At 40.2% G+C, this 27,352-nt stretch overlaps 3 protein-coding genes across 3 annotated transcripts in view; all 3 read right to left on the bottom strand.

Annotated features, from left to right (window-relative positions):
• Positions 1–14,790, bottom strand: part of spegb (striated muscle enriched protein kinase b) — a 37,514-nt gene extending 22,724 nt beyond the window's left edge. The window contains exons 1-8 of the mRNA XM_039600331.1: positions 14,301–14,790; positions 4,904–4,990; positions 4,341–4,401; positions 2,620–4,163; positions 2,318–2,461; positions 2,034–2,216; positions 721–887; positions 380–468 (exon numbers count right to left, since the gene is read on the bottom strand). Coding sequence (XP_039456265.1) covers positions 380–468; positions 721–887; positions 2,034–2,216; positions 2,318–2,461; positions 2,620–4,163; positions 4,341–4,401; positions 4,904–4,990; positions 14,301–14,718 — 2,693 coding nt within the window. The 5' untranslated portion in view covers positions 14,719–14,790. The remainder of the gene's footprint in view (positions 1–379; positions 469–720; positions 888–2,033; positions 2,217–2,317; positions 2,462–2,619; positions 4,164–4,340; positions 4,402–4,903; positions 4,991–14,300) is intronic.
• A 2,836-nt stretch (positions 14,791–17,626) lies between these two features.
• On the bottom strand, positions 17,627–19,828 carry LOC116334066 (C-X-C chemokine receptor type 2-like). Its single transcript, XM_031757389.2, has 2 exons — positions 19,362–19,828; positions 17,627–19,261 (listed from the first exon to the last, which is right to left on the bottom strand). The coding sequence occupies exons 1-2, from the start codon at positions 19,366–19,368 to the stop codon at positions 18,186–18,188; spliced, it is 1,083 nt and encodes a 360-aa protein (XP_031613249.1). The 5' UTR covers positions 19,369–19,828; the 3' UTR covers positions 17,627–18,185.
• Positions 19,829–22,921: 3,093 nt separating this feature from the next.
• Positions 22,922–27,023, bottom strand: nabp1a (nucleic acid binding protein 1a). Its single transcript, XM_031757375.2, has 6 exons — positions 25,952–27,023; positions 25,590–25,728; positions 25,419–25,490; positions 24,935–25,019; positions 24,681–24,750; positions 22,922–23,977 (listed from the first exon to the last, which is right to left on the bottom strand). Exons 1-6 carry the CDS (start codon positions 26,043–26,045, stop codon positions 23,775–23,777), a joined length of 663 nt encoding a protein of 220 aa, XP_031613235.1. The 5' UTR covers positions 26,046–27,023; the 3' UTR covers positions 22,922–23,774.
• Between the last annotated feature and the right edge of the window lie 329 nt (positions 27,024–27,352).

The raw sequence follows: 27,352 nt of genomic DNA, 5'->3' as shown, positions 1-27,352 counted from the left end.
TTATTTCCTTTTTTGTGCTTTACTTTGATATAACCTTTGCATTTGCAGCTGTATGAGACTAACTTAAAACCAACTACAGTGACTACTCTTATGAAGAAAAGTATCACCAAGTTAAAGGTGCAACAGGAAAAGGAAATGATCTCGTCTCTACATCTTAAGATCACTTCACTGATTAAGGGTATGCAAAAGCAATACATGCAATAAAAAATCAATTTAAAAGTTTTGACTTTAAAAACTTTAAGTTTCCACCTCCTTTAATGAATTGAAGGACCATGCTCAAAAACAAACTATGCATTCATGTTTCCTCATGGTTTGTTCTGTCCATATCTTATGGAAGCAACGAGTTTAAGTAGACTGATGAAGTGAGGGGGGGACCTACCAATACAGCATAGGTTTGGGTTGTCCACTTATTCGGACAGACATGGTGACTTCCTGTCCCTCAATGACGGCTTGATCATTCATTGTTACCTGTTTAAAATTTAATGCAAGTTAGACGCTTATGGATGCATTTCACCTGTAAGTTTTATGAGAGATGTGTTGATGGAGTGACCACACAGCAGATAATACATTTATTAAGGGAAAATTAATATTGAAAGAATGCTTAGTATGGAACATATTTCTATGCAGTATTGTTGCCACTGTTCGATTAACATACTATGGTCACACTAAAGGGCAAAGTTCATTAAGTAAATTTATCCAATAAACCCTACACAGTCTCACCAAGAATGCAGGGGGATTCCTAAAACGTGTGTCAATAGTCCGCCTTGGCTCTGGCCCTCCAAAGTCCATGACTTCTTCCATGGGGCTGAGATACTCTTCATCAGATGTAATAGGGCTGCTGATATCCATAGGAACACCCAAGTTTCCCTTTGGTTCCTGCACAGAATCTGCAAAACCAAAAATGGTACTATTATACTCATTGTTGTATCTTGATACCTTTTTTAATAATCAAGTCCCATTTATACATTTTATTTTGCCTTTGATTTTTTTTTTTTTACTGGGAGCAAAACTGAATGAGTACATGGGGATTTAAAAGAGTTCACATGTGGAATAAAACATCCTCCTGTTTAAAACACATTTAGAATCTAAGATGCCAAATGTGAAATCTAAACAATGGTGGATTCACAGTGAGTGGAGCCACTGAGCCTCATTGGGCAATTTATAGGTTCAGTTTTGCCTCTGAGTTTCCATGGTAACTATAAGTGAGGTTATTCAGCTGGAATATATGGCGCACACATTTTGCTGAGAGAGATAATGACAAGGGAGCCAGGAGAGAAACACAATGCCAACGTGGGAAGCGACTACGAGATGATTTTTAAGAAGACAAAAATGGCCTCTGAAAATGAATACTGTAAACTGGAAATTACTGCTTAGCACATTTACCATTTTTTGATTAGGCTGCATATTATATTAATGTAGGGGGAGTGATAAGTGTCCTGTTCAATTTCTGAGAGACTACAATAAAAGTTTAATATAATAACTGACGTGGCCTTTCTGTGTGGAGTTTGTATAATCATCCAATAGCTGTGGTGGTTTTCTCCAGATATTCTGGCTTCCTGTTGCAGTTCAAAGAAATGCATGTTAGTTTAATTAGGTGATTCTGAATAGGCTTTAAATGTGGATGAGAGAATGAATAGTTGTGTCTGTCTTAGCACTGTGATGCACTGGCAACCTGTCCAGAGTGTAGCCCACTACTTGCCCATTGTCCACCTAGAAAGGCTGCATGCCTTGTTGGGTAAGAGATTATGGATGTATGTATAGATATGGATGTTCCTTATCACAAGATCTTGCATTGTTGTCCTTTTTACTCTCCAAGTAATGAATACACTGCCTTTACATAATATTTAGGGCCCCAGTCACACTAGTCTAGAGACTGGTTGGTGTCCCGATGATAACCACACGTTGCCAGTGAAAAATGTGTATTCCCTGACCAGCATGTGACTGGTTGCTGGAGGATAGTGGCAGTCACTGTGAAATCAGCTGCTAAAGCCTCAGTCAGACAGGCCTGTGCGATGGTTTTGGACTCAACTTACCTGCTTTAACTATAAGAGTGGCACTGCTTGAAGCTCTTCCCATCTGATTAACAGCAGTTACACAGTATCTTCCCCCGTCACTTATTTTAGCTGATTTGATGAGAAGACTATGTCGTTCACCCTCCACTTTGACTGCATAATTTGCAATTCCAGTGATCTCAGTGTTGTCTTTAGTCCAGGTAACTTAAACAGAGAAGAAAACAAAATAAATCCACTTCTCCATCAAGTGATTCAAAGTTACCTTTAAAGGTTTTGCTGTTGAAACAAAAACTACAACAAGTTACCTTCAGGACTAGGGGTTCCAGCAATTATAGTTCTTAGCAGTACATCTGCACCAGCAGATGCTACAGTATCCTGGAGGGGAAACTCAAACACAGGAGCCTCCATGGGGTCTTCTCCGGCAGACACATATGAATCATCTGAAGAATCTGCACATTTTAACAAAAGACAAACCTAAAATGATTTTTGTTCCTTTGCTCAAATTACAAAAAAAAGACACTAGACGACAGAGAAAGTCACTTTATTAAAAATGAAAAGCGAACATTACCACAAAAAAAGCTTGCAAGAGAAACAGAACAAATCTAACCTAACTCTGGAGACAATGGTCGTGTACGACGGTTCTTTCCTCTGGACTTTTGCTGGTGTCCCTCTTTGGCACCAGGACGCTTCTGTTTAGGCTCACTTGTGCTTACAGGAACATCCTCTTCCATTTTTTCATCTTCAACAATAATTGTAGGTACCTTAATCTTAGAGATTGGTTTAGAAAGTTCCACTTCCATTTTCTCCTCTGTTGGAGAGCTTGGTGATATTCTTGGGGGTTTTAAAGGAGCAAGATCTTGCACAATGATGGGCCTTTTTTGTACCAGAGGACTCTCGGGTCTGTTTTCAATTTTTCTTACTGCGACTTCTATTGGTGTCTTTCTCCCCGAAGTCTCATCCTTTGGCGATGTTTGTACAGGAGACTCTTGGATGTGTGGGGATTCTTGCATTCGAGATACCCTTTGTACAAGAGGACTCGGTGGCCTTCGTTCAACTTTGCGCAGTGTCATCTCTGTAACATTTCTGCTTGGTGAATCTTCCCTGTGTTGATTATATATTGCTGGTGATGATGATCGCTGAATAATTTCTGTAACTGGACTGACTCTATTGAATTCTCTCACCGATCGTTGTCCTGGTAAGTCAGATAACTGCATTGACTCTGGGGTGCCTGCAACTTCTCCAACTCTACTAACTGGTACAGCTGTTAAACCAGTGTTTGCTGTCTTTTGAGGTTGAGATTTCTGCTCTTGCTCTGTTTGCTGCTGTTGCTGCATTGGTTGCTTACTTAGTTCCCTTTCTCTCTGTTCTTTTGCCCACTGGACTCGTTCCCTTTCTTGGAGTTTTTGCAGGACCTGAGGAGGAATAGGTTCAATTTTCCTAAAAGGCTGGCGCTGCTTGACCTTCAGGGTTAGCTGTTCAGTTGAAAAGGATTTCTTCAGATGAGGTTTACCAACAAGCTTTTTAATGCGTTGGAGCTCCTCAGTGAACTTGTTTTCAATGTCCTGAACTTTTTGAGAGTAGCGAGGTTTCTCTTCCAGCGAAGCAGCTCTTTGTTTAAACATAGACCTTCGTTCAGCAGCATCTTCTTTTAGAGCTTCTCTAAGATCTTCCCTTGAACTTTCTCTAGAGATACCCAACCGGCTTCCTCCATCATCTGAATCTACAGATCCGGCCCGATTGAATCCTGCCCAGGATCTTCCCGAAATGGAACCTTCTGGAATATCAAGACTCCGTCTCCGCTCCTCTAAGTCACGGACCTTCTCAAAAACCTTTGAACTAGCCCTTGTAAGCTTTGGGGAGGGTCTAAGAGTAAATTCTTTCTTGGAATATTCACTCAGTGGAGTCTGTGGTCGGGAATCTTGGGTGTTACTTTGGGACACAGATTTTGGCTGCTTAACCTTTTCTTCAAACTCCCCAGGCACTGTGTCTTGGTATTCAGTTGGCACAATGATTTTCTTCCGCAAGCTAAGAGGAGTAGTTGAACCAGAGCGACTTGGCATTGGAGAGGTGGAGGTGCGTTTGACCAGTCTTGGAGATGGGGGTGGGAGAACTTGTGTGGGAGATTCTCTTGAAAAATCCTCAGACTGGCTCCTGAAATAGAGGATGTGAGGAAAAACCTGTTGAAATCAGGAAGCTGTTGCAAATTTACAACCTTACTCATTACTGTGTTTTAGCACTGAATTCAAGCCCAGTAGTATAGTTAACAGTTAAAGTTCTTTTTATTGGATTTGTTGGGGTTACCATCAATGCTGTATGTTTTTTACTTGCCTGTTAGAGTGATCTTCATTTCCATGTGTTTTACTGACATCCTCAGCACATTTTTCCATCACTGTGTCTCGTGTGAAAGAAGAGATGCATTAACACATTTGTATGGTAAAAATTCTAGGTCAGGTATTCATGTTCAAATCTCCACTAAATAATATTTCTATGTAAACACTGGATGAAATGACTCGCTGTATCACTGCAGGCTCTACCATCTGTATGGAACACTGCCGATAACCACTGTGGAGAACTGAGGTTCTATTTCCCTGATTAGACATACAAGGAGAGCAAAAGAGTGAAGGACAGAAAAATGCTGGCCAATGCCTCCAACACAAAAAGTAAAAAAAAAAAAAAGAAAAAAAAAAGATAATATATGTTTGTTTCTGTGTCAGAAGTAACCAGAAAGAAAGCTAGAGTATGTTTATTTCTCATTAGGTTTGTATGATTGCTTTCAGTTCCATTTTCTTTCTTATTGTTGGCGCTACAATCTTACAACCTCATAGCAGGTCTCAGTACCATCCTGTAAGCGCTGATGCAAATTAATGATTGAAATCAGAAACAGTTTATACCTGCAGGCACAGCCTGGTCCTCAACGCCCCCGCTATCTTCTTTGGTCTCATATTGGTCTCCACCTTCATCTTCTGTTGTTTCAGAATCTGAAATAAATGAAACAGAATAAATGGAAAAAATGGAAAATTACTTGTGATGTAATAACATTTCAACTAGACCAGTTTGTGAAGAACATTATTTGGTGAGAAAATAAAAGTACATTTGAAAGCGTACTTGTAAAAAAGCAGAAAATAAAAGTCAAGGACAATCTAAAACTATTTACTAAATGAAGCATGGCACCGTCTGTGATTTTGTTTGGCAACAATGGAAAACTGTCTTTCTGCAGTGGCAACAAAAGATGTAGCAGACAGAGGACAGGATATCGTCACTATTACCTTATCATGTTCAGCTGATTTTATGGAGATGCTTGGTGAAAGAAACTGAAGTGATCTTCCTGACCTGGAATAACCCTTTTAGGGGTGAAGTGGGGGGCTAACAATCAGAATCAGAATACTTTATTCATATCAAAGGAAATTATGTAATGCCACTGAAATTTTTGGTGGCACTTAACTGAATTTCATAATATATGTAGTTGTTCTACTTGATGAGTTGACACCCCCAGGGTCTCATTAGCACAGCTAAGCTGAATATACTAAATTTGTTACAGCTGAATTGTTGCTGAGTCTTGTCACCCATAATTACTTTAACGACATCAGCAAATTTATTTCAAGGAAGGGAATACAAGAAGAAAATAACTACAAGTGTGTTCATATTTTCAGTAGAAATGTATCCTCTTTAAACGTAAAAAACTGTTCCAGCTGTACTATCTGATAAATATGACTGTTCTTCACAGGCTGAGAGAAAATTCAGTCATTGGTAGGACTTAAAATAGAAAGCAGTATTGAGTCACTGGCATCCCAGCAGCTCTCATGAGGTGTTTGCTTCACAGTAGGTGGAACCACTTATAAAAAAAAAATTTAATAAATAAATAAATAACAGAAGCTATCTGTTGTTCTGTTGCAGTAAAAGAACACAATAGGGTGACGCTGGCCACAATGGAAATGGTGGAAAAATGTTTTAAAAAACAGGCTTGTTTGAAATCAGCACAGAGAAAAAAGTCAGCTATAAACTACACAGAAAAGCTTAGAGCCCTACTCAAAGCTATTGAATCTATATTTAGCTACACTGCACATTCATGCAATATTAATATCACATAACATAATTTTACATTTCAAAGTAAAACTCTTTCACACAGACACAACATTGTACAGAATATTATTACATAGTATAACATCATATTTCACAGTGTAACACATTATTTTTCCAAAGCAGTCATTAGAATCAGCTGATTTTGTCCAAGACTAAATTACTGAAAATTTACACAAACATACATTAAATAATTGAAAATGTATTGCTAGTCTGTGCCATTTACGTCAACACATTTTCTCATGTGATGCCTGTTTTGGCTTGAATAAATAAATAAATAAAACTATATGGTTTGTTAGGTCTAGGGAAACATAATACTAGGGTGCAAATATGGACTTCCTTTTTTGTGAAATACATGTTCCTGTATCCTTTGGAGAAGCTCTACTGACAATGTAAGTATTAAACTTTTTTCCTGTATTAATTTTAATATAAATTCCTGTGCATAGAACAATTCATCAACTATGACTTTGGTCCTTTGTAGACATTCCAGGTTTGAGGAGCTCAGGTAACATTAATTTATTTGTACTCTGTCATTATATTAAGCAATGCTATCCTTCTCTTTGACACTTTAATCGCTCACCTCAAAGTTGAGAAATATAACTTCAGGACCTGTCCTCTTTGATATATTGCAAGGTAACTATCATTCTTCACAACACTAAAATATACCATCCCTCTATCCACCCATCCTCTTCCACTTATCCATAAAATATACCCCAAAATGACAAAACACAGAAATGATATTTAGCCCATTTCTGGTATCAGTGTATGTGTTGTACCATTATCATTCAGTCTTAATCTTGAGGCAGTTCAATGAGGTCTCAGATTCACTTTTTTGTGCTTCTTCTTCTTCATCCCAAGTTAATTAACTTCTTTTCAATTCGCCTCATTCATTTGATAAGTGCCACCATGAAGAGTCATTATGCAGTGACTCCAGTAAGTCACTTATGTTTTAATTAAATATAACTGAATGAATGTGAATTATAATTGTGATATTTTTATCACGAAAATATACTCCAGTATCATTTTTTTTCCATTCCTTATAAAACTAGCTTGTAGTATGAAATTAGTATGTAATAATGTCTTGTTTGAAGTCAAGGTGGAGCGGTGGTGTCTTTCTATATTGGCTCTGCGGTGGACTAGCAACCTCTCCAGGGTATAATGTGCCTCTTACTCAGTATCTACTGTGAACCTAAGTTAGATAATAGATAAATGGAAAAGCAAAGGAAGTCCCTGACTGGTTGCACATGAGAAGTAGACAATATTAAATCCCTGCTGTCAGTGATTTTATAACTCTTTTAGTAAATGACAGTTAATAACACTGTGACTGACTGCATGGGGTATTATCAATCATGCTATAGTCTCAGAACAGTACAGTACATGAGCCTGTCACTCAGAAAAAAAAACATTGCTTAACTTACAGTTTCCAAAATCCAATTTAATAATTGTCAAGCATATTTTTAGTGTCATTGTGAAATCTGTCAGAGGAGGTAGAATATAAATGATTGTCTGGGCAGGGGTGTCACCAAGGGGGGCCAGGGGGGCCAGCAGCCACCCCCAAAAAACTGCTGGCCCTCCCGCTGCCCCTTTTTTGGCAAGACCCTATGTTGGTAATAGTTTAAATAAAAGTGTGCACAAGAGAGAGGAAGACACCCTACAATGAGTTGAAACATAAACTTGTTATTTCTTCCTGCATATACGATGTTTGTCATTCGTATTGTATCACTTCGTATGTCCCTCATCATTTGACATTGTCACCCCCTCCCCTCTGCTGCACCCCTGCACTGTTCTGTTTTTGGTGTGCCACCCCAATATTTTTAGTGGCAACCAAATGGCCACCCCGGCATCTGGGTTACAGTTGCTACCGGTTTGCTGGTGCACAAATAGACATAAAAGTGCACGCCAAATAACACCAAAGAGCCCTTAAGTATAAAAAGTAGTTCTGGAAGTTTCCTCTCAACATCGCAGTACTGCATGGAAGAATTTTAGTGAAACTTTTAGTGAGACTCCTCTGCAGTTTTCTGAAGTTCAAAGCTATGGAAGTGCTTTGACTGAGTTTCTTGGTTATAGCTCACAGTAACACTGCTCCTTCTCAATTAAGGACTTGCAGAGTGAGCTCTGTTCAGTAGTAGTACCATTGCCTCTGCCACTGTCAGCTGAAACAACAGTGTGGTCAGTTCAACATATTTATAATATTTATAAAATGTTGCTGTCAGCATTTTAAATGAAATATTTTACAGCGCTTTAATGCTCTATTCACAGATGAGGGTTAAATCATTGCAGGAAGAAGAGAAAGATAAATTGAAATAGCACTTGCCTGTTTTGTTCTTTGGTCTGAATGTTTTTTCATAGCCACTGCTGGTATGTCCTCGACAGGTATTTTTTGTCTTGGCTTACACACAGCAGCAGGGTATTCCCCGAGATACACTGGGGGCTCCGAGCCATTACTACACGCCTAACTGAGCAAATTTTCTAAGAAAACATGAGCAATTTCTATAAATAAAAGACTTATTACATATTGTAACTCTCCTAACATGCAGACAAAAGCTCCTCACTAAAACGGAAAGAAAAATGAAAAGAAAAGGCACTTTGGTCCATTACGTAACAAGTCAGAGTCTCAGCAGCTCTTGTGAGAGAATCCGTTTCTGAAAAGCACAGAGCAGAGACCTCCGTCCGCAGGTGGAAATGTCTGTTGAATGCATATCATACACTCTGAGGGAGCCCCCCTGTCCACACAATAGCCAGCGACAGCGTAAGCATCTTCCCCCGCTGCGTTCCACCCCACAGGCAGTGCACACCGATAGGCAGAAAAACCAGTGGGAGTGATCCAGCCCTCTTGAGATCAGTGTTCTACAGCACTGGTTGACATTTTTCATGTTTCCCTTCCTCCCCATGTGTCTGTGTCTTTTTCATCAACGGGTATAATGAGCCGATGTTGTGTTGTTGGAAGAGAGGGGGAGAATCGCCGCAACAGCTAAAAGGGACCTCCTCACTCCTCTGCATTGCTGGAGCACTGTTCGAGCTCACAGAAAATGTCTTAGCCTACTGGCTGCTTTAACTGACTGCACAAGCTGTGCTCACTGCTAGAGACTGTTGTTTTTCCACATGACAATTTCAACTGCTCATAATACTTTATTGTTTTGATGTAATAATTACAGTTAATATTCTATCTTTGGTACAGTCACAGATGATGAAACAATACCTGCTTATACAGTAGAATCAATCAGTACACAGAAACATGCTTAAAATAACATTTCAGTTCACACATGATTACACAGTACTCTCGGGAAAATGACAGTGTGAGAGTGCGGAATAAAGTCCATATTACTAAGATAATAGTTCATATAATTACTAATGATTACAGATCACAAATGCAAAGCAAATGTAGTGATCACTTTCATTATTGGAGCCACCTTTCGGGTTTAATTACACGGTCTGTTGATTATGTAACCTCAGGCCTTTTCGTTTCCTTGGCAGCTGAATATCATGTGTGACTTCGACATTAACCTCACGCTCTAATGACATGAAATCATGGACCGCTTTGCTTTTACACTTGCTGTGTGCTACAACAGCTCATTCTAGAATAGTTATGTAAATGTACAGTCATCAGTCACTTTGTTAGCTACACATGTTCACGTGTTTGTTAACGCAAATATCTAATCAGCCAATCACATGGCAGCAACTCAGTGCTTACTGAAGTTCAAATTGTGCATCAGGATAGGGAAAAAGGTTATTTAAGTGACTGAAGATGGCACGGTTGTTTAATTTCCCCCCATACAACCACGTCTGGCGTTCACAGAGAGCAGATATTCAGTAAGAGGCAGATCTCTGGGCAAAGATGCCCTGTTGATGCCAGAGGCCAGAGTAGAACAGACAGACTGTTTTGAGCTGATGAGAAGGAGGCTCTGACGCAGAAAACATCTTTTTATAACCAACATGTGCAGAAGAACGCACAACATCTGTTTGTGTTTATAAAAGAAAAAATATTAGCGAACGTATCAGTTTTGGGGTTTTTATATCATCAAATATTGGTATCAGTATTGGTCTTACAGATCCTGTACTGGTTGGTCTTTACTCTTAGTCAATATATTCAGTTTGTCATCTGGAATTCAGATTTAGAAAACTGTTACCAGTACATATCCAAGGCCACGTGACGAGCACCGTTAGTAACCAACAGACACCAGTTTATTAAAGCTCTTTTTATAATGTGTGGATTCCTAATGGTTGCTAAGTTCTTCTGCTTATCCATCACTTAACCTTTTTCTGTTCAAACATGGAAATCACAGTTTCATTATATTTCATAGTTTGGATTATGTATTCACTGAATTATTGTTTGTAGCTGTGTTTGGTTTTTGACAATGAAAAATCTTTAAAGGGTGCACTAAGGACAGTGAAATCCAGAGAGCGAGCTATTTGTTTATGTTTCAAGCTTTAATTCCTTGTTTCCATTAACTTCAATTTGCACATGTATAGAAAATGTAAACTACAAAAATTCACCTTCAGGATGTTTTAATTTGATATTTACTTGTGACCATACTGTTCATGTTAATACTGCTTATACTTGGACTGTGTATAAATTGAGTAAACTGTAATTAATATTTGGTAAAAGCCTTGTTATCAGACAGAACAGTTATGGGTGAGATCATTTTCAGAACACACTTTAGAGGATGGTCACTGGTCTCTGAGACCCTTAATAATTAAAGATCTGGGACAAAAATCAGCATTTGTGCATATTTACTTCTCGTGATGCCCTTTTGTATTTCTTATGAGCTGGATGAAAACAAGACATCGCTGACAAACTCTGACCAAACAGACTCCAATATTCTAAACCATTTACAGCTCATATAAACCCTTTACCTATCCTTCTGTCCATTGAAAAAAACAATAATTTGTTGATGTACTTAAGAAGCAACACGGCGCTGTAGGGGATTTCCACAGTGTAACTGTGGCTCCACCTGTTCACTCACATTCAAGGTCCAGGAGGAAGACAACACGGTGAGGAAACTATCCAAACATACTGGAAAGAGGCCACCGTCACACTCTGTGGCAACTTCTAATGTTCCCAGATTTAGGCAGTGCCAAGCAGTATCATTTAAGCTTCAGACAGGCACTACACCTTTCTAAATCATATCAGCCAGTGACCAAAGTGATTCACTCACCTTACGTTTTTAGTGTTTTTCCTACTTCCTGAGACATAAATCGAAATGAAAGCTAATGTTCTGTATCTGCTGGATGTGTCAAAGAGCAGCTGTTTGGCTGCTTTACTGTCATAAAAGGTAATAATAGATGTGTTGTGTATAAAATAGCAAAAATAGAAAATAAAGAACTCTACAAATATTTCTAGCATCTTTCAGCTTATTGTTTGGTTTCATAGCAAGTATGTAAATAGCCAAAAAGCTTTGATATGACCTGCCTGGCACCAAATGACAGACTAAGTTAGCAACTAGCAGCTAAGAGTCAGATGTTTCACATAGCAATGACTAAGCTAATAGGAGCTTAAAGCTAGCAGGTGGCCAGAAATACACGAATCAATGCTATTGTGGCCCTGTGTCTGGATGTGTAAATATGCAGCTACTGAGTAAATACGATAAATCAACTGCCTAATTAAAGGCAACAACTAAATAAGGGAAAAGGCATGACATCATTCAGCATGTGGTAGACAGTTTTTTGGTTGTATATTTAGATGATGTGGATTCAAACGTGTCCCTTTTCCTGATCAGTGTGCGTGTGTTGGTGGGTCATGCAGGGCTGGGCTAAAATTAGCAGTGATGTCTTCCTGTGTAACAGGAGAGATGCTGGCCTGCTAACATCAGAAAAATCTAAGGCCTGGCACATTCCACTGTATAAATAACTAGGGAGAGTTGGTGGACAAGGGGGGCGGGACAGAGAGACATTTTCAAAGACGGAGGAAGAGGTGGGAGAGGGAGAGAAAGAGAGAGGGAAAAGGTTCAGGCCGGATCATTGAGTGATGGGACAGCTGTAGACTACGCACATGGTGGAGAAGAAGAGAGCTGAATCAAAGTGAAGGTTAAAATGGAGCGACAAATGAAAACTTCCCAGCATAAAACGCCCAGCAGTACAGGACTTGTTTAGTCCTCACAGGCTGTAAATGCTGACAAAGCTCTCGTCCAGCTAACGGTTCCACAATTGATAAACTGATCACATGAAACATGAACATTCATGTGAATATTGTGTTGCCTGCTTACATGAAACCACATTTTTTGCAATGTGATTGCTGTAAACATTGTCATACTGTATCATGTGATAGGGGTGAAATAGGACTTCTGCATTATGGTCACATACAGTTTGTTAATGAAGTGTTGACACTGTTCTGTTTTTTCTGCGATATATCGTATGATGTTGCAGATTAATGAGCGGTTTCTGGATTTTTAAAGTGAAAGGCCAATTATATTTTTCCAACAATCAAAGAGAAATTGAGACTCAACCGAGATTTGTTTAGTTTAACAGCCTGGTTGTGAGATCCTGTTGCGCACTTTTGTGTATCTTTCTGTGGACAGTGTCCAAGCATTCAGTATTTATGTAGGAAAGGAAATGTTATACGCTGCAGTATTTTTTTGCTGCCTACACTACAAACAATTCTAGTGATCAGCTGTCCAGTCTGCAGACTTCACCAAGCTTTTAGAACCCTTTTTTTTTGTCCTAGGCTTGCACAATCTCTCTTGTTCTTTGATACCAGGAAAGACTGTTATATAAGGACCCAGTCCCTTTTCCCACCAGAAAACACTTTCAATCTTCCAAACTTTACTGATGTTCAAGTGAGTGCACTGTATCCAGGAGAGATGGTTCTGACATCTTTGTTCATGTAAATGCATGCCACATGTAATATCTTCTAACAGCAGGAAAGGGCAGTTAGAAACTTAAATAAGAGTTTCTCTACACACGTGCTGAGCACTGCACAACAATGACAAAGTGCTGGGGCTGATATATGAAGGGCAAATTTGAGGAGCCGCTAATGCCATTTTTCAAAGCAGCTGAGGTGGTCAAAGCACTCAGGTGAGCTGAATTTAGATCAGTGCCGGGGATGACAAGAACCATGAGAAGAGGTTTTTGTTGATAAGAATGCATTGCACCGGCCCCGGAGCGTCTCCAGTTAGACATTGAGGAATCTAACTGTAATGCATTCTCAGGGACTCACCTCAGCTAAATCGGTCAAAAGCAGTGGTTGGCTTAAGAGTGGTTTATTTTCAGCATGCATGGTGGAAATTCAGCTTTTCCACTACATGCTTTTCTCAAACAACTATGCACCACACAGGGAGACTATACTTGTATCTGACTGCACGCTTCGGCAGGACAGAAGAAAAAACAATATGCTTTGCAAGCACACACTGCATTTGTGTGCTGTTTGTGTGTATAAGTTTATTCTTTATTGTCTGATTTTGCTATTATATTTTAAGTGTTTTGCCTTAATCTCTGCTTCGATCACAGTGCCATGCACTGACCTTAAGTGAAATGATAATGATAAAAAACTGATTTAACATTTAAATGAATGGTGAGCTATAATAATGATCTTGTGGTAATGAAGCCTATGGAGCACCTTGCATCCTGTTTGGGACATTAACTGCAACTCCAACCATGATTCACAGACTGATCAGTGGCTACTGTAGCACGTCATCCCTGGCCTTGTGTACATGTGCAAAACATGGATGTATATGATGACTGATACTGACACTGAACAAGTTTGTAGCTGGAGTTGTTGGCTTCCATTAAAATAACTTTAAGACATTTGCTTCTGCCAGTCGTTGTGCATCAATACATGCAGCTACATTTTAAAAAGCTGCATGAACAAGTTTGAGATTGATTTTTAGCAAATGCAGTTGCTATTTTGCTCTCCATGTGCGCTGTTTAGCTGCAGACTAGTCAGAGGAAGATGGTCTATAATCAGGCTGCAAATGGAAATCATGAAAGCTTCTTGTCATGAAAACCTTGTCCTTTGCCTTCAGATTCTGCATATTCATTTGCAGATGCTTGTTTATAGAGATTACTGATATTCTAAAGGCTCAGGAACCAATCAATCATCATAGTGGACTTTTAAGGGAAAACTGGAGGGTTTTTTCCAATTAATTTGAAGGTTACTTTGGGAAAAGTGTGGTATAAAATATGTTTTAGTGGATCTTCACATATCAAAACCTGCAAAGTGAATCCAAAAAAAGCTACACTCAGTCTGAAGTAAAACTTTAGACAGACGGATATTACCTTCACCCAGATCCAGTACAGCGAGCACAGCGCTGCTCCGAGCCTCTCCCAGGTGATTGTTGGCAATGCAGGTGTAGAGACCAGCATCACTCGGTTTGCAATCCCTAATCCATAGCCCTCCGTACTCTTGGTTCTCCATGTTGAGGAGTTCATCGTTATGGTACCAATACAGGGAGGGCTGCGGATCTCCAGCCACAGTCACCTTCAGACGGATGTCACAGCCTGTCCCCACAGCAGCGTTCCTCATTTTCCGTGTAAAAACCGGCGGGGTTGGGGTGTGGAAACCAGGTCCTTGAGGTTCCGGGACAACCTGGTCTGGGCTCGCTTTGGACCGTTTTGGGGGGATGATGGGACTTGGTGGTGCCACTGCTTCATCTGCCCCTTTTTTCAGGGTCATTTGCACCTCAGCTTTTCTCATGGCTAAAACTGTCTACCTGGACTTTATGATTATAACACTACCTGGGCCTTGTCTTAGCAAGCCGGAGTCATGCCTTAGTAGGGCATTAGAGGCTACAGTCAGGTTTTACACATACATTACAGCTAACATGGCTTTCATGATTTTGAACATTGGAGAGAGAAATTCATTTTACTTTTACTTTAGAAACACGTCTATAACATTAAGTGCTCCCTGAATTGCTGTTCTCTAACCGCAGCTGTTGTTTGAAGAAGAAAGAGAAATTGTTGATCACCAGGTAATTAAGCAGAAAGAGATCGCTGCCGCTCTCCTGCCTGAAGGTATTTTTAGGGCAAGACCTACTGGATCATGTTCCATTAACGGCTCCCTGGACTTGTCTGTTAGAGGTGACGGTTGCTTCTCCCCCTTCCTTTCGTGGTCTTCTCTGACTTTTCAAACTTTTGTAACCAGTTCCCAGAAGTATGTAACGTTTTCACTCAGCATGGTGCACAAGTCTTCAGTGAGATTCCTCTTTATTCCTGGTGGCCTTGAGAGTTTTTCTTGGTTGGCTTCTGGTTGAATGGAAGCATCAAGTCCTCTCCGGCGAGTCGCGCAGTGCCCCCCCCCCTCCCACTTTATCCCATGAGTTAAACCGCCCCAGTCATGATCTCCCCTTTGCTCTACCAGTCAGGGATAATGACAGTCACAGCCCAGCAAGTCTTAGAACGACAGCTGCACGCTGAACCGTCTGACCACTCATTGCTGGGCTCCCGCCCCCTTGTAATTTTTAGCCAACCTGAGGTCAGTAGAACATGTGAGATGGCGCAACACTTGGTACACCAGAGGGAGGTGGTCTGCATGGGGCATATGTTTAATTTCTAAGTCGCAGAGTCTAAAATTGCCCCCCTCTATTATGTGTAAGGTGTCAAATGTCATGTGTATCATTAAAAAAAAAACTATCATTGGAATAATTATGTGAGGCAACAGCTGGACCATTGAAACAAATATTTTAGGAATCCTTAAGTATTTAGTAGCAAAACTGAGCTGGCGTCAGAGGTGCTAACCTGTTGGCTGATGTTGGCTGGTATGTCGCATAATCCCCCCAAAAATGTAGCAAAACAGTGCACATTGTTTTCAGCCTGAATAGTAAACCATAGATCATATATTTAAAAAATATTAGCGTGAGTGTTAATGTTGCATAGTTTGCCCTCCAGTGGGCACTTCCAACACACAACACTTTGCATCATCTAGATAAGGTAGGCCTTAAACAAGTCAATTTATCATGGTCACAAATGTTAGGTTTTTAAAAGAAAAAAATATCTGTGGGTTTATCAGAATATCTGTTTTTTAAATCACCAAATACTAGTATCGGTGTCGGTCTTAAAAATCCTTTAGTGGTTGGTCTTACTTTTCTATTAGTCATTACATTCAGTTTACCATCTGTAATTTATGACTGTTACAGTGAGTGTTAAAAGTGTTTGTCCACCAGTGGGTCCTCTGGAACTTCTCTACTGGCAATAAACATGTTTGAAGTAACTACACAAAACTCAATCTGGAAGTAACTTTCCATCAACAAACCCAAATTTAAGACGAATAATCGTCGCTTTCTACTTTTACCACAAACCGTGGCCAAAACAGCTCCAAAAAACTGTTGTCTCAGTATTGCTACACATTTAGCACTAGCATGCTAGCTTTGCACACGTACTTTTCCTTTTATATTTATATGTATATTTATACCTATATCTCTATATTTCTCTCTTTATCTTAATATTTATCTATCAACATCTCTGTTTCTACACTCATTTTATATGAGTGCCTGATGTTTGTTGTATATTTGCTGCTATGACAACTCAGTTTCCCTCCGGGTTTAATAAAGTCTCTCTTATTCTGATTTACAATACACATGAATGTGAAAGAAGATGCAAACTTCAGCTGCAATGAAAACAAATAAGCCTGACATACAATACCTGCATGGAGCAGTTTTGTTGTAAAAGAGGACGCAGCTTGCAAGAACCGAGCTGTAAGAAAAACATGAACCTAATTAATCTCTTACATCTGCTAGGAAAAAAGGAAAAGCACAAACCCAAGAAAGCAACGTTTTGGGCTGTAAATGTTAGATTAACAAGTTTGAAGATCCACTTTCATAGCTTTTGCCTCCTGGATTTGTGAAAACTATTTAAAATTAGACACAAGTTCAGCAGTAGCAGTTGGTTAGTTGCACAACTGGAAGTTTTTCCCAGCAAAACAAGAGTTTCTATGGTATGGAGGACCACAAGAGCCACGCACATTGAAATAAAGATTTCTGTGCTTAAATAATGAATTGTAGAATAAATTCTGCATTTGTAAATTCATTTTTGAATTCCAATTTAATAAACTGCATTTCAAAAACCATTTCCCTTTCCTGTTCGCTCAGGGATTTACTTCTGGATTAGTATGGATCGTCCAAACTGGCACAATTTCTGCAAACCCAACAGCCAGACCCAGGATTGAACCAACTTGCTTGTCAGTTATCAAGTAAATTACATGTTTTTGTCCAAACATTTAATGCAAACCTCTATTAGTTTTGATGTGGGTTTGTAGGTTAGTCAACTAATGAACCGTGGCAACACTTATTCAATGTGATAAACAAAATATTTTTAGTTTTTGCTTTAGTTTTTATTAATAAGCAGATGTGCATCTCAGAGATCATTTTGTAATCAAGAGGGAGTAGATATCACTCCTCTGATCTCTAAATATGGCTGCATTTCTGTGGCTGCAGTCATCAAAACTTCTGCTTTTCCTCCCTTATACAAGCAAAATTCACACCATTAACCCATTGGTGGGAACCTCGTGGAGGGGGTTTCCCATCATTTGACTGTTGTGTCTCAGCTGATCAATGAAAACATAAACCTCCAATGACTCTGCGGTGTCGTATTAATCACAAACAAAGGAGCAAAGTGGATGGTTTTATTCATTTCTCATATATACAGACGTTGATGGCAACCATATACAGATACAAAAATGTGAATGCATTTCTATAAAAATATCTCAAAGTTATGTGCAGCACAGCAGACAGTTTAACTGATGAATTGATGTTTCACAATCTAACGCTGAATTGTTGCAACTCAGAGTTCACTGGCAAGGGCTCAGTCTTAATGTTGTAATGCTGCGATGTCGTGTTGAAATGCGGCATTTTTTATTTTCACTCTTTCTTCAGAAACGTCATTGAAGATGACGGGGCGAATTTAACAAACCTCAAAGGAAAATAAAAGTGTGTGCAGCAAATCAAAGTTAAATAATATTAAAATAGAATCTAAAGTCTTAAAAAGTATGTACATTAATAATATTATTACACAAATTATTTAAACATATTTTGAAGTCTTTCTTTGACAAATATTAGCTGCAGTACAAATATGAGGATTATCAAAACTAGCAGTTTTCCACACTTTAATCCGCGTATTAAATTCTCCCTGATCAGCTGATCTGAGTAGTTTCAAGTGTCTCTGATGTTCTCACATGATTGTAGGCGTGAGCTCCGATGACAGCGATGATCTGCTGCTTCTTGACGTTGGCGATCTTTCAATGATTCCTATCTTTGCCATTAACTGCCACAGCCTCCTTCTGAATTTCTCTCCCAGGAAAGCGTACAGCACTGGGTTTAAACAGCTGTGAAGCAGGGCCAGACTCTGGGTGACAAACATGGCCTGGTCCACTGCTGTCCTCGCTGGGCACTGATACTCTACTATCTTTGCCCTGAAAAATGTGTCCACTATCACTACTAGGTGGTACGGTGTCCAACAAAGGAGGAAGGCGAGGACCACAAATATGATAACTTTCATGGCTCGCTGGCGTTGAAACCCCCCACGGACGTGAAGGAGGCGATGGATGGTGATTCCGTAGCAGGGCAGCATGATGGCCAGGGGGATGAAAAAACCCAAAGCGTGGCGGAGAATTCTGGTGGCCAGTCGCCACTCATCAGCAGTGCTGGGATCGTATTTTTCAGCACACAGTACATGACTAGAGTTGTGAGAGGTGAAAGTGGAGCTGAACAAGCCCGGGAGGGACAGAAGCGCTCCGACAATCCAGACAGCAGCACAAACTCCCCAGCTGACCAGCTGTCGATTAGTCCTACGGACCTCCATGGCGCGCACAATCACCGTGTAACGGTCCACACTGATGCAAGTCAAGAAGAGAATGGTTGAGTAGAAGCTCACCTCTTGGAGGATAGTGACTATTTTGCACATGGCTTCTCCAAACACCCAGCCCCGAGTAACCGAGGTGGCCCAGAACGGGAGGGTGATGGCGAGCAAGAGGTCTGCGATTGCCAGGTGGAGGAGGTAGAGGTCAGAAGGGGTCAAAGGCTGCTTGCTTAAGCTGATCACCAGCCCCACCACCACGTTACCGGGAAGTGCCATCAGAAAGATGAGGACATAAAAGACACTGACAACGATCATCACAGTATCTGAGATGGTGTGAAAGTTACAGGGCTGGGTGGCGGGGTCAAGGAAAAAGTCTGTGTCATTATAGCTAAAGTTCAGAGCATCGTAAATGGCACCAAAATCGTCCCAGGAGAATGATGAGTTTGGTTCTGAGGACAAAAATGAAAAAAACAAAACAAAACATTAAATTATTACAAAGACTTTTCCCAAACAGATTTAAGTTGATATTCTGAGGATGAAAAAACTCACCAGTCATTGTGATGTCTTCTCAGCGGGACGCACTGAATGTGTCACACGAAGGCAGGAGACAAATGATGTATCCCTCTAGACCCCTCCCATCAGGTCCATTTCCCTGTTTGCGTCACACACACACAGACTTTGATTTGCTCAAGAATCCAAACATGAAGGAAGTCTGTTTCCAGCCCCATTTACATTTACACATGGCTGCAAGCATATAGCACAATGTCATTGTCAGTTATTTCTTTTTACAGTTTCATGTGCTGTTGTTTTTTCTTTTTAATACATCATTACAGAGTATTTTTAATAGTCTTTGTTTTGTTGTTGTTGCTAAACCACAGTGCTTCCCCCAAAACAAACCCAGGCCATGATGTGAATCACTGTGTCATGGGATTACTGTCACACTGGAGGCAAAATTGAAACAGAAACCACTTGTTGATGTGGTCTGTGAAATCTGTGAAATAAAAAAACACAGGCTATAGCACTGTTTGTTTTGTCTCATGCCAAGTATCGTGATCGTGTAAGCTGTATACAGAGAAAATAGGGGAAAAAAATGCCCAGGGTACCGTTCAGCCTGCTGACAGTAGGATCTTTAGGAGTTACCAGATGATCTTTTACCGCAACCGTCAACCTGTGCCCTGGCCTAAAAAAATATGAACAGTTACAGCAATCTGACAGCAGAAGGGTTACCGTCATGATGATAATTCAGTGAATGCAGATTGGGGAAAAGCCTTGAATGTCGTGCACCTGAGTGCACAGTGGTGCTGGTATATAGCTACAGGTTATACATGAGTTGTATCAGGGTAGCCAGATTCCCAAAAGAGATTGTCAGTAGATGCAGTGAAGCTGTCAGTATGTGAGGCTGGTAAGAGATCCTTCTTTGTAAATAAACCAATGGTGTGGCTTAAAAAATCCTACGTGGCCTAACTCTAGAGCTGTTGTGTTCAAAAGATTTCCAGTAAACTTGACAATACCCTTTCAGGCCGAGGGGTAAAATACAAAATGAAGCAAAACACACCACAACATTGCTCCACCTTTTCCGACTCAGTTTAGAATCCTATACAAATGATTTCGTATGTGTTCAAGAAAATATTAAATTAGCTGATATGTTCAAAGTTTATTGATGTTACAGGTTGAAATCCTCATCTCGGCTTCTGTCAGTACAAATCTAAAATATGACAAATCACACAACACTACTACACTTCTGATCAAACACTGAGGAAGTTCCCAGCTCATCACATTCTTTGTCAACACGAGTGTCTACGATCACATTTCCTGCCACGCTTCTCATGTGTGTGTCAACTTGCAGTGTCACAAGCTCTCGGCTTTTACTGTAAACATGTTTTGAACATATGGTTCTTTGAGAAAATAATAAAATAACTTTAAAAAAAATAGTTCTTTGAAAGGTGCTCAGCAGTGACATGATTGCATAAAAAGACTTACAGTCAATGAACAAGTAATTACAACACATGAGCAACACAGAAATGAATTCTGAAACAGTGCTTTTAATATTTGAAATGAGCCTTGACCTCTGATGGAGAACAGGATTACCGTATCAGGAGCTGTTAATAATAATCTTTTGGAGTAGGGATGTTAAAACTGGTGGATTCTTTGATTGGATTAACTTTGCAATTCTGGACTAAGTCAACCTTCGATTCTCTGAGATATAATGGCAGTGTGCAGCAGAAATCTAGACTCACTAACCCTAACACTGAGCCACACTGAAAAAAACCTGTCCGATATCAAAGACGACACACAGATTCTCACTTTTACCATCTGTGAGACAGGACTGCATTTTGCAGGATCTTATTGTGTTGTGAAGACTTTAATGTGGGAGAAAAGGAACGTTACCCATTCCAGAGATGCAACATCAAAGTGTACTTGACACACCAATCAAACTTGCATGATGTATTGCAGGGGTGTCAAACATAAGGCCCAGGGGCCAAAAACATCCTGGTGAAGATTCCTATCCAATCGCAGCTTTTCCCACAGATAAAATCCTCCCCAGTGACCATTCATACTAAAGTAAAGTAATTAAATGATACATTTCTGTAATTTTACACATTTACTTCTTACAGTTTAAGGACAAACAGTCGTTCTGACAGATATCTTCCATTTACTACAGAACTGGATGCAAAAACAGAATTATGAAGAAGTGCAATGTGTGTTTAGCAACTTCATTTTTTTCAAGAAGTTCACACAAAAACAGAAGTTTAAAAATCTTAATAAAGGTTATTTAAACTCATCAGATTTTTCCCCTTGACGGGAAACAAAATTTGCAATAAAGAGGCTCAGTGGAAAGATGAGTCGGGGACGGACATATTTAAATTTATCTTTATGCAGGTGCACAGGATCTAAGTTCACCCTACACCCTACATTTGTCTTACTTTAAATATGACGAAGTCCAGCTGTTTCATAGTTTAGACTAAAAACAAAACAAAACAAAACATTCCTACAGCTGCTTTGGTGATCTCTGTAGTCCCAGCAGCACACGGATCAAACAGCTGGCTTCTACAGGCGACTACACTTTTGTTCCACTTGTGCACACAGAGCTGAAAGCTGGTGTCCTGGTGTTTTTGTGCAGCTTGAAGCATACATGTACGTGAACTAAAATGGTAAATGGCCTGTATTTATATAGCGCTTTAATAGTCCCTAAGGACACCAAAGTGCTTTACATATCCAGTCATCCACCCATTCACACACTGGTGATGGCAAGCTACATTGTAGCCACAGCCACCCTGGGGCGCACTGACAGAGGCGAGGCTGCCGGACACTGGCGCCACCGGGCCCTCTGACCACCACCAGTAGGCAACTGGTGAAGTGTCTTGCCCAAGGACACAACGACCGAGACTGTCGGAGCCGGGGCTCGAACCGGCAACCATCCGATTACAAGGCGAACTGCCAACTCTTGAGCCACGATCACCCCGTGAAAGGCCCTTTCACCTTTTGACATAGAGAGGAAGTACCAAAAAAATAAATAAATAAAGAGAGAAACACAAGTACGTCAGAAAAGTGAGACTGGGAAATTGCTCCATCCTGAGGCCATAATGTTTAGGTGCTTGGTGCAACAGAGGATATGAAGACAGGGTTTTGTCGAAAGCGACGCATTGCTTCAAAACAAAATTCTTAATGCAAATGCTTTCATTCGTACAGACATAAGTGTCCTAATCCAACTGATAAAGGAAGTTAAACAATAAAACTCCAGTTCCACTTCTGCTTGAGCGATCTCGCCACAAACTGGAGATAAAGAAAAGTAAAATGGTACAGAAACCATTGTTTGGGCAAAGCAGATCATCCGAAGGCACGTCCAAAAACATGTAATTTATTAGTCTGGGCACTAGATGGTGCTGTAGAGTGCAATGATGAGCAGAAAGTAGGTTTATTTTGCAGTTGATGGCAGTGTGGAGCTTTAATAAAGGTGGCAGCATGTTTGCAGGACGATGAGTCTTTTGGGGTGATGTGCATTCAGGCCCCTGAACACTTCTCATGTAGGCTTTAAACTGCAGTGTAAGAATATATCAGCAACAGTACCAGTAACTCAAGCTCTCAGACAGACTACAGAAAAGCAAATGTGACAGAAAATTGCTCTAAAATTTATTTGGTGAACCGTTTTTGCCAGTATTTAAGTGGTCCCTAAAGGTACAGTTGATGGCCAACAAAGAAAAAAAAGAGAGAAAGAAAGAAAACGAAAAAATACGTCTTATTGAAAAGAAAAAAAAAGGAAACAGTTCACTACCAGTCTACCTACCTATCATTAAAACTCAAAACACCTTTCCTTTCACACAGTCACTTCAGAAAACAGTTTGGTTTGAAGAGTTTCACATAGGCAGTCAGTTCAACTACTTACTTTCACCAACTTAAGGCCTTTTTTTTTTTTTTTCCACTAAAAAACTAAATAAAGCAGAAACTGATTTCCTGAATTAAATGACAGCTAAGCCTTGACATAAATTAAGAGAAGAAAGTGCATCAAGTGTTCAAGTAGGGTGTATAGTTTTAAAGAACATGAACAGGGCAAGGGTTCAGGTTGGTGTTTGTTTGGGAGTTGGGGGTAACACTGGCACAGAACTGGCAACTCGAAGAAGAAGGGTGCAGACTGGGAAGCTGCCCAGAGCTCAGCCACACCAGGTCGCGACTATATAAGAAGCCCTGATAACGCATAAAGTGGTAGATCATAATCACACTGTGCTGCTTATGAGAGCACTACCTGCACTACGCATGACAGACGACACATCTGATTATGTTAGCCTGGATTTTTTTAAAAAAAGAGAAAGAAATTCTGCAAGTAGTCAGTTTTTGTTTTTTATAGCCAACACAGGCTGTGATGAGACGGGGCAGACAGGTCGGAAAGCTGTAAGAGGGGGGTAAATGGAGACATCCATAGATTTCTCACATACCCCCCTCCCTTGCACCTTCTAACCCCCAATTTCATCTTTTGGCACGTCGTGGGTCCCTGCCGTTGCTAATTGTAACTGAGGACTTTGTAGCTGGTGGGGCTCCAGCAGCAGTAACCGAAGGGGCACCGTTGCCAGGTGACCGTCCATTGGGCCGCCCGACGTTCCCAAACGTGGGGTCACGGGGTGCACCAGGCGGTTGATTATTGTTGGCAAATGGCGGCATGGCACCGTTACCTGCAGGTTAGAAACATGAGTCAGTCCTCACTCGATTCAGTTTTCATTTCGTTTGTTTGTCTCACTTTTGTGGGTGCGACTGAAGTTCGCTCACTTTCTTCCTTTTAAATCACAACATGGGGCATTTGTTAGAAGCGAGCTCATGATCAGTAACATTGCCACCTCATGTTTGGTGTATTTTCTTTATTTTACCTCCAAGTTGTGTTTAACTCTAGTTAAAACTAAAGTGAGAAAATTACATAACCTTGGAAATGCCAGACTTTTCATCCCTTAAAATGTTATTAAGCACATTTGTGAATAATTCAACTGATGACAGCTGAACTTCTTTTAGCTGCTTTGCCTTATGACTGTACTGACTCAGTGTCACAGCTACTGTTTACTAGAAAATGGCATTAGAGCTGAGACACTGTTAAAAGCACACATATGTCTTACCTACTCTAAAAGCTTTAACTGATGTTAAAGAAACAAAAAACAAAACAGTTTGTCACGAGACAAAATATCATTTCATATTCCCAAATATCAATGCCACTCTGTAATCTGATTTTTTGAGGCTCTATCAATGCAAACAAAGCTTTTTAAATGCAGGTGACTACAACAACAAACCCAATGTCAGCATCAAAGTGTACCATTATGTAACACATGCACACAAGTCAGCAGTCAGCTTGTAGTTAAATCAAAATTTGCATTAGGAAAATATACTGACCTGGTGGGGCAGATGTACCTGAATTCTGATTGGGTGGAGAGTTCCCCCTCTGGTTCTGGTCAGGCTTCCCCTGGTAGACAAAGAGCAAGGCCACCTTAAATATTTTTTCACTTAGACTGAGGCATGCAGAAAGCTTGCAGAAGATGGTTTAGCTCAACTTATTTGGGGAAATGCACAGATCTGCACGAGAACAGTACAACCAAAGTGTTCTTGAGGTGTCAGCACCGGCTGGCCAGTTTCCTAAGAGTACTCACAGACTTGTTTTGCTGGTTTGCTTGGGCTAGCAGCTCTGGGTTTGGTTCACTGAAGTTGGGCACTTCTGAATACACCATACAGAATCTGGAAAGATATTAGAGGACATTTAATCATCTTGTATAATAGTTTCAGCCATCAGCTGTATTGCACTCATCATCAATATGAAAATAGCCCCACTATTCACATTTTATCAGCCAAGGGAAAGCCAGACTGTAACAGCCACAAACTAATGTACTGCATTGTAGTAGAGATCAGTGTGCAAACTTATAAAATGACATTTTATTGGCTTTAGAAATAAACTTCAAAAATGCTCCAATCATATTTTGTGAAATGTATTAAAATGCTTGACTGTGTTTTAAAACTGTCCTGTCACCATTACATTTAACAAAGCATGACTCTGGAGCAGAATGATACGCTAAGCAGAATTCCAAGAGGGACCGGAGCTTTACATACATAAATAGATGTGTGTGACGGTCTACTCACTCTCCAATCTTCTGTAGATCTCCTCCTCTTCCAGTGTATAAGGTCAGGCAGCCTTTCCACATAGATGCATAGCTAGCAGAGAAATACCAGGTTAAACTGGTGCAGACATACAAAATATGCAAGCACTGATCTCTCTGGCAACATTGAAGATTTCTACATCCGCAGTCTTACCCTCTGGTTAGCTTGATGATGTCCCCTGGCTGAATAAGGCTGCCGAGTTCATCCCAAACGGAGATAGCTATGCTACCGCTCTTGTCTGCCACCTTGCATGAGCGCACCTCATGGCCATCTTTCGTTTTGGTTACTCGACCTAACAAAAAAAAAAAACAAAAAAAAAAGACTCAAGGTAAAAAAAGCTCTACCAGAGGCCAACTCTCAACTCTCACATAAAACAATATGAAATCATAGCCTCACTGTATTTAGGCTGTATCTCTCATGGCTTTCACAGCAAAGCTGCTGCCGGTCCCTTTAAGAAAAAGAGCACGAGTTGATGTAGGGAGAGACCGCTTTAGCCTCGCAGCCCAACTACTCACCTATTTCCAAAACGATGAACACGATATTCAAATTTTTCGAGCCAGGCTTCACATCCTTTATCAAAAACAAGGCCTCGTTTGTTGGTGCTGCCATTATTAGTGTCGAGGGTGGAAAAAAAAGCCCACTGATATCTCTCTTCCTGTCACTCAAAGTCAGCAGCTATAACTGTCGTTACTATGTAATGGGGAGCTAAAACCGTTAGCTTTAGCTTAGCTAACTAGTTAGCCTGCCAGCCTTAACTACTTCTAAGACGTATCTTAACAGTTTATAACATAAAACACGGGGGACCAGGGCCTTAGATAGCCACCCACGTGAAACTTAACACAAACGCTTGTGACAGTGGTGAAGGACAACTATACTCTTCACAGCTAACTGACACTAGCAGGGTGACAAGATAGCCCCGCTAAGGAACAATTCGCTAATTGTTTGCTAGCTCCCAGTTAGCTACCTTCTTTTAGTTTCAGAATACGAGTGTCTGGATATCTCGTTTTTCGCGATTATCGCCATAATGTCAGCTTCATTCTTCAAATAAAATTAGCTAACGTAGAATCCGTTGCAAAGTAGCTGCCAAGTACTCAAAACGATCTTTCGAAATCAGATACCAATAGGCTGACAAATCCAGAATCGCTGGTTCAATCTGAGGTTCTTGTTTTAACAAATACCACTCCACTGACTGCAAGTTACATCACAGCTTAATATGCTGTCTGTACGTCTAGCCTTTTTTTAGTAGATTAACTCGATCATTTAGACACCTCTTTTTAATGCTTTTAAACTAATCGACCGCATTTCCTTTGTGTGCCTTTTGTAAGTATAAGGAACTGTTAGCCTTGTTAGCGCGCAGTCTGGCCAAATGCTTTGTTATACGACTAGTGTGTCTATTTTTAAGTATCTGTATCCCCAGTAACGTTACTGTTGTTCGAAAAACACTTATTGTTAAATGTCCTAGGTATTTATACCTAAATACTACGGCCCCAAAAACGCTATTTTTAAAAATATGTACACACTGCAAACTACACGCTTTAACCTCCTTGAACAATGCCCCAAAAACTACGTCAGCTGTACTGCCGGTCAGTTTTATCTCCACCGGACGATTCCATTATTCTACACGGTGAAGGGGTATATTCGTAAAAGTATATTTTAATGTGCTTTTATACAGACAAATCAATATATAGAGAAGAATTTTATAGTTTTATTCCTGTAAGATACTGCATCCAAAAACATAAACAGACACAAAACCTAACCGTTTGGAGTTACGAATGAAAGCAGTTGGTTTTTACCATAGCAAATGAATTCCATTCACAAACAACGCGAGACGAGAGGAAATGTGAGTTTACTATCAACCATAAAACTAACGGTGGTTTGCTCATTTATTTATTTATTTTTAATAATGTCGCATCCGT

The sequence above is a fragment of the Oreochromis aureus genome, linkage group 16 (assembly GCF_013358895.1).
Source record: "Oreochromis aureus strain Israel breed Guangdong linkage group 16, ZZ_aureus, whole genome shotgun sequence".
Taxonomy (NCBI): Eukaryota; Metazoa; Chordata; class Actinopteri; order Cichliformes; family Cichlidae; genus Oreochromis; species Oreochromis aureus.
This window is presented reverse-complemented; position numbering and strand designations above follow the sequence as displayed.

Excerpts from the sequence above, each read along its gene's own strand:
- nabp1a (XM_031757375.2), bottom strand. The coding sequence starts at position 26,045 with ATGGCAGCACCAACAAACGAGGCCTTGTTTTTGATAAAGGATGTGAAG. Across the intron at positions 24,751-24,934 it reads CAAACCAGCAAAACAAGTCT|GGGAAGCCTGACCAGAACCA; the intron begins GTGAGTACTCTT and ends TTTGTCTACCAG. Across the intron at positions 23,978-24,680 it reads AGGTACATCTGCCCCACCAG|GTAACGGTGCCATGCCGCCA; the intron begins GTCAGTATATTT and ends TCTAACCTGCAG.